General features: G+C 44.7%; 1 protein-coding gene across 1 annotated transcript; it reads left to right on the top strand.

Annotated features, from left to right (window-relative positions):
• Positions 1-2: 2 nt before the first annotated feature.
• Positions 3-3,351, top strand: GHSR (growth hormone secretagogue receptor; the record flags this gene model as incomplete). The annotated part of the gene is made up of 2 exons (XM_019532518.1): positions 3-699; positions 2,742-3,351. Coding segments are annotated over 2 exons (1,002 nt in total), but the record flags the coding sequence as incomplete, so codon positions are not given.
• Positions 3,352-10,069: the final 6,718 nt, after the last annotated feature.

Below are 10,069 nucleotides of genomic sequence, written 5' to 3'. Positions count from 1 at the left end.
GGGCCGAGTACCCCTTCTCCGCGCCGGTGCTGACCGGCATCACGGTCACCTGCGTGCTGCTCTTCGTGGTGGGCATCGGCGGCAACGTCCTGACCATGCTGGTGGTGTCGCGCTGCCGGGCCATGCGCACCACCACCAACCTCTACCTGTCCAGCATGGCCTTCTCCGACCTGCTCATCTTCCTGTGCATGCCCCTCGACCTCCTGCGCCTCTGGCAGGCGCGGCCCTGGACCCTGGGCGACCTGCTGTGCAAGCTCTTCCAGTTCGTGAGCGAGAGCTGCACCTACTCCACCATCCTCAACATCACGGCGCTCAGCGTGGAGCGCTACCTGGCCATCTGCTTCCCGCTGCGCGCCAAGGTGGCCATCACCAAGGGCAAGGTCAAGCTGGTCATCCTCGGCCTCTGGGCCGTGTCCTTCGCCAGCGCCGGGCCCATCTTTGTCCTGGTGGGGGTCGAGCACGACAACGGCACCAGCCCCGCCAGCACCGAGGAGTGCCGCGCCACCGAGTACGCCATCCAGTCCGGCCTGCTCACCGTCATGGTGTGGACGTCCAGCGTCTTCTTCTTCCTGCCCGTCTTCTGCCTGACCGTGCTCTACAGCCTCATCGGGAGGAAGCTGTGGAGGAGGAAGAGGAAGAACATGGGGCCCAGCGCCTCGGTCAGGGACAAGAACAACAGGCAGACTGTCAAGATGTTAGGTAGGACTGCGGGGGTGCTCAGGGAGACGCCGGGGTTTCAGCCCCGACTGCAGCCGCGCTCCCCAGGGAGGGGCTGTCCCTGCTGGACACCCCCCGGGGACATGGGAAGGCCTCGGGGGCAGGAGGGAGGCAGGGCAGCACAGCAGCGCCGTCACACTGCTGGTCCCCACTGCCACCCAGAGGACAGGCACCGAGAATGGGGAGAGGGGAAGTGACCCTATTGCACAGGGGGAAAAGAAATGATCCAGTTGCACAGGGGGGGAAGGGATCCTGTTGCACAGGGGAGGAAGTGATCCTGTTGCACAGGAGATTCTGGAGCCAAGTGCGTAGTTAAGTTAGAGGTGCCAAAAAATGCCCGGGTGAGAAGCGTTTCTGCCCTGTCCCTCCCCCCTGCTAATCCGACACAGCTGCAGTGTGCCGGTGGACTGAAGCCCATGAACGCGTGGACTGGGTTTCTTCTGACCAATTTGACCAATACTGCTAAATTCATCCTTTGCCAACTAAAGTGCTTTTGCCATTTTAGCAACATCAGCTGCTCCTTATTGGAGAATATGCTCCATCTCTTAGGGTCCCAGATCCTATCACCTTGCAAGCCAAGTGCAAAATTCCTGCTCATCGCTTGCAGGGCACAAAGCATTAAGCATTCATGTTTCAAGGTACAAATTCTGAATACGAGTACAAAGGACAGCTGTTGCTTCAGTGAGGAAATCCAAACTGCAGCGTGTCAGTAGACACAGGTCTTCCACTGGAAAGAATTCGGTCTTGCAAGTGAAGTGCTCAGCGTAGTGTAGTTAATGCAAAGTAGCATTTGCAGGATTAAATCACCAGGCTAGAAGCAGCAACGCTTTCTGACACTATTTGGAAACCCCAAAACACTTTCATTAGATTCTTTAGTGGAAAACTATAGTTTCTCTTATTATTCTAGCAGCCTGATCCTGCAACAGCCTCTGCTCACTTTGCTAATTGCAACTGAGTTGGAGCAGTGGACTATAGGACAGGGCCATGACAGGTCCTGAATATCTCAGTTTTTCAATTTCAACTTAACTGATTATGTATTCATACATGTTATCATTACTATGCAACAGCAGCGAGAGTAATCAAAACAGTGAGATCTTTTATGCTCCTTCAATTACATGATATGATCAATAAAGTACTGCAGTCTGTTAGCATGACCTGGGAAGCAACGCATTGCTTAGCCAAAGATCTATTACCAGATCTAGATTTTTCTGAATTATGAATTGGTGCTCACTATTTCGAGAGTTATAGTTCTAAAAGTTTAATATACTGATTTCCAACCCTAAAATACTTGCTTACCTCAGCCCTAAAGCACTGCTACAAACATCAATATTATTTCAAGTCGCTTTCTTCACTAGCTATTAGACGGTGAAGACTGTGGCTACAGCATCCTTTAACAGAGGCAACTTTAAATGTTAGCAATCTGCTGTAGGGTTGGATTGCAGTGGAAGTGAAAAGGGATCAGCGTGATAAGATGCAGACTGCCCCGAGCCCTTGAGTGATCAGAACTTAGAATTCAAAATCCATTGCTGGGAATTTAAAAGAGCAGCTTTAAAGCTTTAAATCTTTACCAGTTAAGGAACAAGAGCAGAACCAAAGTCAGATAAATGATGGTGCATGGAATGGTGTATTTTAGTTAAATGCTGCTTGTGTTAAATTAGTCTTTGTATCAGTTTTTTCCCCACCGTTGCAACCCTGAAATCCTCTCTTCTGGAAAAAAACAAGGATATATTATTTAGAACAATTACATACTAAATCCAATAAGGACATATAAACAGGACATTTATATGCAATGCCTGCTGTAGTGATTATTCTGATTATATACTAATATCATTATCGGTGTATTAATTTTAAAAGCTAATCTTTAAAATCCAAAATAAGTTGAACAAATTGATTTTTGCTGTGTGAAATATCACACTCTTAAGAGCTTCACTAGTATCAAGGACATAAAAGTATGGTTAATTTTAAATGATGCATGTTTTTAATATTCTTATCTAAAAGCATTTCTTTCCCTGTTTCTCTTTTAGCGGTGGTGGTGTTTGCTTTCATACTCTGCTGGTTGCCTTTTCATGTGGACCGATACTTGTTTTCCAAATCTTTTGAGGCTGGATCCTTGGAGATAGCTGTAATTAGCCAGTATTGCAACTTGGTGTCCTTTGTCCTCTTCTACCTTAGTGCTGCCATCAACCCCATTCTGTACAATATTATGTCTAAGAAGTATCGAGCTGCTGCTTGCCAACTGTTTGGACTCAAACCACTCCCAAAGAAAAGACTCTCCACTACCAAACAAGAAAGTGCTCGCACTTGGACAGAATCTAGCGTTATTACCTGACAACTGATTGTAAGTGTTGAAGCATCCCTTACCAGTCCTGCCCAGAAAGCCATAAGAAAGGGAAAACAAGCCCAAACTGCTCAACGAAAAGTGTAAAGCGGTATCTCTTTTCATCATCAGGGGTTGCTGAAAGTTATAATATAGACAGTTAAAGGTAAGAAAAAAATGAGTTGAGTTCTGGGCTCGTACAAGGAGATTGATGTCGGCAAAACTCAGCAATATTCTCCTACTGCCTTTATTGCATTTTGAGGGTTTTTTTGAGGGGGAGAGGGGTTTGCAGACACTGGGCACGTGCACACAAGATGCTTACTGCGTAGTAGTAGCCTAATAGCATTGTGCAGTAGCATGCTGGTCAAAACCTGTGCCAATAAGCCACCATGCAGCGTTATTAAGCTACTGCACAGTAACTGTCACAAAAAAACTACGCTAGTGCTACTGCGCAGTAAACGTAGTTACTGCACATCCCGTTACTGCTTTTAGTTTAGTACTTAAGGAAGTACTAAACTGAATGCACAGTAACTATGGTGCATTAATGAACACGTAGACGTGCCCACTGGCGAGGGATCTAAGTGATACCATTGTTAACAGGCAAGATGCTTCCTCAGTTCACACAAATAGCTGTGAGCTTTCAGTAGGAGCAATTTGAGCTGGACTAGATAACTTCACGGGGTCCCTTCCAGCCACACTTTCTTATGATCCTAAATTTGAGTAGGATTTGTCCAGTGGCAGCATTAATCTATCAGAACAATCAGTGATCAAGTTCACTGAAAGTTTTGCCTGATCAGGCCCTTGAGAAAGTTAAATTCGGTTGTCTGGCATGGATGATAAACATGGAATTTGATGCACTTTGCCATAACTTTAATTGATTTTATTCAAAAGGAAATGATTTACAAAAGAGGAAGATTTACCAAACAGGCTGAAAATCAGCACCTTTCATAGCATATCAAAAAAGAAAGGAAACAAAATAGTACCTTAGGTAGAAATGGAGTTACAGGGCAATTAGTGCTGAACCGGAATATTTTTTAATGCATCTGCTAGGGAAGGACACTATTGATTTCTGTCACAGTGGTGTTACTCTGAAAATGATTAAATGCAATCTCCCACCAAAGTCATCTTTTTATTCTCCTTTATAGGAGTTTCCCCATTAGTGAAAAAAGGCAATTCATATCAAAATTCTCCTGCAGAGATGGCCACATCATTCATATTTTCTCATGCCACGATTCTAAGCAACCTGATGTGTTTGATCTTGAAAGCTACAGTGGTTTCAATATGATAACAAATCTGTGACCAGCTAGGATCTTTCCCTTAGGCACTCTGCTGTGCAGCATGCCGATCTAGAAGTTGGTCACAACCATTCTCTCCCAAAAAGCCCAGACCTTTGTCATACAGAGAATATCATCAGTTTGTTCATAATAATACAGTGCCTATGAGACAGTTGCACAGATCCGATTCCAGACAGAGAAATGACCCGCCTTAAAACTGTGCTGGTTCATTACACCGTGAAATCCTGCATCAGTCTGACTTACTTTCTGGAACAGTTTTAAAGAATAGGACCTTGACATTCCACCCAAAATCTCCATTAATGCACATACACACATGCAGTTTCCCACCTAATCTTTAACACTATTCAATTCCATTAATTTTTGTAACTCAGGTCTCTTTTTCTAGTACTGTCCATCTTTTACGCATGTCTTATATTGTATCAACATACAGGTTTTATTACCCATCTAATACAACCATCCATGTAAAATAGTACATTTCTATTTATTAAGTCCTCGTATTTATTACTGGCTGGCCCACAACATGTTCTAGCTAATGGATTATCTGTTTTGTCCAAAATTCCTATAGATCTGAACCGCATCTTAAAGGTAACGGGCCTTCGCCGTTCTGTTACACGGTCAGTTAATGGAACTGCTCGTGTAGCACTGGAATTGGAAATTGGCCTTTTCTGTATATACTCTATGTTCTATGCTTTATATTGCTTTGTTAGGTCTGTAAAGTTAAAATGGTTTATTTTAAATGTGGAACCTGAATTTATTTTGTGGCCTGATCATGCATTTGCTGAAGTGAGTGATCATAATGATGTGTAGGGATTCAGTGCAAATGTGTAACTGGAGGGACAAAGTCAGTTTGGGTTTATAAATAATTATTAGAGATGCAAAAGGTTAGCAAATTAACAAGGCAACATCATTTAAAACTCAGAAGGGAAGCAAGCCTCCAACTGTCAGACACCAATGTAAGCTTCATTTGTCTGAGACAGTAGCACATAATTCAGACTGCAGTACAGAAGTACCTCTAGTTTGCTCTCTAACAGCATCTGTGCTTTTTTATTGTCTTCATTCCCATTTATTCTCTTCATTTTCTCTTCACCACAAACAGGGTTCTGATTAGAGGCATCACACAACTCAGGGAAAAAGGAACTTGGGAATCTAAAAGAGATATGCTCTGTAAAGATATAAGCTCACAAATGGTGTTACCAGTACTCTGTATATGAACGGAGCATGCACCTAACATTAAATGTTTCAAAAGTTAATTGTGTCTGAACCATGACCAGAGGTTTTAATAAAGCTATGAAAAAAACTTTACAGTTCTGCTGCTTACATACTTTCTACTGCATTGCTTTTACATCCAGGATAAAATGTAATTATTTTGGGACTAGTTAAAGTGATACCATTTTGCACATGTATGAGGCCATTAAACCCTTCATTTTTATCACATATGTCTTTCAAACAGTTGGACAGGTTCCTTTTGTCTTCCTCTCTTTGGGTGGCTCTGTACATCGCCCTACGGTGTTGCTGTTATGGCACCGTGCTTTCGTACTTCCTTGTGGAAGTACTAAAGCGCGGTGCAGTAACCACTCGCACAACACGACACATGGTTAGATTTCACCACTACTTTGCTGCACTAAAACGAGGGAGTGCACCACTATGGCAAATTAGTTGCTGATCACGTGTAGACTCATGTGATCACTATGTCACCGTAGTGCACTGTATGGCGACGTAGTGTGTTGCTACAGAGACATAGGGCGATGTGTAGATGCGCCCTGTGTTTCTTATAGTTGTGTGTGGCACGGAGGCCTTGCTTCTACAAGGCACTGAGCATTTAGGTCCTAGCCTACACACAAGCACGTGTACTTCTATTAATTAGACAAGTGAGAAGCTTGATCTGAATCTACTTGGGCTCCTGAAAATATTTACGTTCCTCCTGGGCACTTCTGGATGTTTAACACACACAATAGCATAGTCACTTCCATACTAACAGTAAACCGTCTCATCAGCTTGGCCACTCACTTACTAGTAACTTGGCCAGCTGTTCATGCAGAAACTCCAAAGTCAATGACATCAGATTATAGTCTTACATGAATAATAAGGTCATGTCTTTTTCATGGAGCATAACACAATTTTAATCCAAGGAAAATTAGATCCTTCACGCTGAATGAGATCAGATAATCCTTCAATCCTGTAGCCTGTGACCCGAAGTGGCCAGAAAAGGTTCAAAATCCCTCAATATGCATAAATATGGAATAGCTTGCCCATAAAGGAAGTTATTGCCTATGTTGGGTCAATTAGGTTATTCCTTCACTGCAAAAAAGTTGTGCTTTTGTGGTAGTTCTGCCAACATAAAAGTCTAATGAACATGGTTTTAACCTCAGCATGACTAAAGTTGAAGTTAGCCCCAAATGGGGTGGAAAAGACTGACCTCAGTAAGATATACAGGTAAAAACTACTGGTGTGCCTTCTCTCCCCAGTGTAGGATTTTACACTGAGGTGCTGATCCCGGGTCAGCATAGCATCCCATTCATTTGTACAGTAAAGACAAAACATTACTTGTTAGGCTCAATCCTGAAACATGGAAGGTTTTACCTAAAATCAACTATGACATTAGATAAGAAAACTGCAGAGAAATCTAAAGCTGAGTTTGTTTCAAGTACCAGTCATTATTAAAATTTGATTTAAAAATAGCACCAGTTAAGAGTGAACAGCCAGTACAGATATACCTCTGAAAAAATAAACAGTCCCAGGGTTAGTTGCAAAGATGTTTCTCAGCGACGGGCAGAATTACGTATACAGAGAGGATGGCAGTCAGCAGTTTCAGGCCTGCTCCTTGCTAGCAACAGCTCCCAGCATAATGAAATCGTATCTACAGAACAGTCCTTTTGCCAGTGTAAGTTGTCACTAGGAGTACATGCTCCACCGGCAAAAGCACTGCCCGTTGACCATGTTCAGATGTGCATTGTAATATTACCAGTGTTTCAGCAGTTGCAAAATACAGTGCTATAAAGGGTGCTCAGATAACCAGAGCCTCTGGCTGGAGCACTACAAAGCCATGCTCGCCAGTCAGCGGGTGACAAGGGATTGATCCTCTGCACCCCACCCTCATAGGAAAGGGTGTCAATGCACCCAGTCAGTGGCCACATCTATGGTGCCATTGCTACTGCGCCATCTTTTAGTCATTTCCTTTTGGAGGTACTAAAAGACGGTGCAGTAACAGCTGGTACTGGGCTGGGTGCACCACGCACAGTTATTTTTAGACACTACATCACTGTAGCGATGCACTATAACGGGGGAGCGCGTCACTACGGTGATGCAGCTGCGGCACCACGGGTTTTGCCCGTGGGCGCTACGTTGATGTAGTGTCACATGCAGATATACCCACTTTCCCCTGCTAGGGAAGTGGGGGAAGTCTGTCACCGATTGGTGGGCAGCCCCTGTCCTTGCCACGGGATGGCTCTGCTGCAGGGACAGCCACAGGCCCTGCTACCCCCGCAGCTAGAGCTGCAGCCACCGGTTTGACTGGACTCCACAGCCACGCGCCCAGTGCCTATTCAGGACTCACTAACCGATTGGCTGGTTCTAGAGCAAGCAACTACCCCCGAGCCGCTGCAGCTGCACGCTCCCTCTCTCCTACACTGGAAAGAGCAGAGCACAGTGGAACGGCTTGGAGAACAAGAGGTCCCCTATAGCGCTACCTGGCACTGTTCAGATATTACAAGTGGTACAACAAAACGTAGTGCTATGGAGAAGTGCTTGTTTCATCCAGGAATGTCCCTGTAGTGCTTGAGCCATTTTTGCAGGGCTACAAGTGAGGTGCATGTCCAAACACCCACTTTCTTACAGTGTTACAAGGGCAGGCATAGCTACAAACATAATGTCTGCACACAGCCTTTGCTTCCATTAGGGGGATTTACTGATATCTGTCTCTACTGGTGCGCCCAGCATACTTCTTCTTGTGGACACAGGCAAAGGAAACTTCTTGATGGTCTTCCAAGGTGCAATCCTAGCTCCCAGTTCCTCTGGAGTCCTCACTCACAAAACTCAAAGAAAGTGCAATAAGGTTTGCTGCTTCTCCCAACTGTCTGGCAATACCACCTGGCGGGTGGTGTAGAGCTATAAGAACTGAGGAGACTCCTACCTTGTGTGACTTCAGTGGGCTTTTTGCACCAGGATATCCAGGAATCAGTGAGGAGCAATAGGGTAGGGCCGTCATACAGAAACAGGACATTGTAGGGGCAGCCTTCTGCCTACAACTGCTCCACAGGCTGAGTTGACAATGCTGCATCTTCCATCTGAGAAACAAACTTGGCCATTCTCACCGGAAAAAAATTGCCAGAAAATCATGCAAGCTGAAATGTGAAAGTTTTCTCACTTCTCTATGTGAGAAGAACCCATGTAAAGCATAATTTGACCATTAGCTTGAAGGTCTATTCATTAACTGATCTAGATTTTAAAAGCTTTTCTCACTACATTTTCTATCATGATTTCATAAATAAGCAGGTACAATTTGGTTGCATTTTATTTCTTGGCTACATATTAAATTGATGCTGGATTAAGTCAAAAGCACTTGTGAAGTTTCATTTATTTGAGAAAAATACCTTTAATGGAGTCAGCACATTTGGAAAAATGAGGTCCCTTTATTTTTTTTTTGCCAAAAAATAAAATGTTCTATAAAAATAGTGTGTACACATCATTTGTGTGTGTAAATAGATATTTAAAAGTTATATAAGTGTTAGGTCAGAGGGGCGTAAGGTGTGTAGGGTTAAGATTTTTACATATCTATATGTAATATAATCATGAAAAAAATGTAGATTTTTTTTAATACAAAAATTGGGGATTTTTTTCCTCCAGAAAATAAATAAGCTTGGCAGAATCCCTGGAGATAAGTGTCTTAATACCTTTAAAAAAGGGGTGTGCAATTATTTCAGCTGGCAGGCCACTTACAAGTTTTGGTGAGCTGTCCGGGGCTGTGCACATAAAATCTTTCCAAAGATACCATTTTAACAAATTATAGATACATTGCAAATCATATACTAAAAATCAAACATCTGCTGTTAGATATTTTAATTTCATTTCAAAAAATATTTTTTGTCCTGATTTATAGGTTTTTTTAGTAGTTTATATAGCTGTGATTGCATAATGGAGTCTTACTCTTGCATAAATGTGGGGGTGGGTAGGTGTGTCTTGTGTGTAGGGGGCTGCCGCACGCTAGGTCCCAGGAGCCAGCTGGGGGTAGGGCAGGGCACATGCAGCAGAGCCCAGTGTGGTGTAGCGCAGGTGCAGATACAGATGTGGTCCACCCCCCTCCCCATTACACGCTGCCTGCTGCCACCTGGGGCAGGCCACACCCTGCTCCTGCCTGCACCCACCGATTGCCATGGCACTGACTGGTGCACACAGCTTCCTGGCAGTCACCTGGGGAGCCTCCAGCAGCTCCTCCTCTTTCTCCCGCCCCTGCTGCACTGCTCCAAGCAGGGGGAAAGCTGCAGCTAAGTGACTCCTGCCCCACTGCATAGGGCTCCAGCTTCAGCACCTGGATGTCTTTCACCCACTTGGCCGCCCGCAGGTGGTGGCTCATCTCACTAGGTGGGCAGGGTGGGTGGAAGGAGCCAGATTCCCATGCACTGGGGTAGGAGCCACCCAGCTGCAGCTTCCCCCCACCTGGTTGGGAGTGTGGTGCCTGGTGTGTGCCCCATATTCACTGCCACTTCCTCGACCTACCTGGTGCCTGGAGCAGTGCAGCAGGGGG

This window comes from Crocodylus porosus, unplaced genomic scaffold (genome assembly GCF_001723895.1).
Source record: "Crocodylus porosus isolate Cpor-Errol unplaced genomic scaffold, CroPor_comp1, whole genome shotgun sequence".
Classification (NCBI taxonomy): domain Eukaryota; kingdom Metazoa; phylum Chordata; order Crocodylia; family Crocodylidae; genus Crocodylus; species Crocodylus porosus.
Note: the sequence above shows the minus strand (reverse complement) of the source record. Positions and strands in the feature narration are given on the sequence as shown.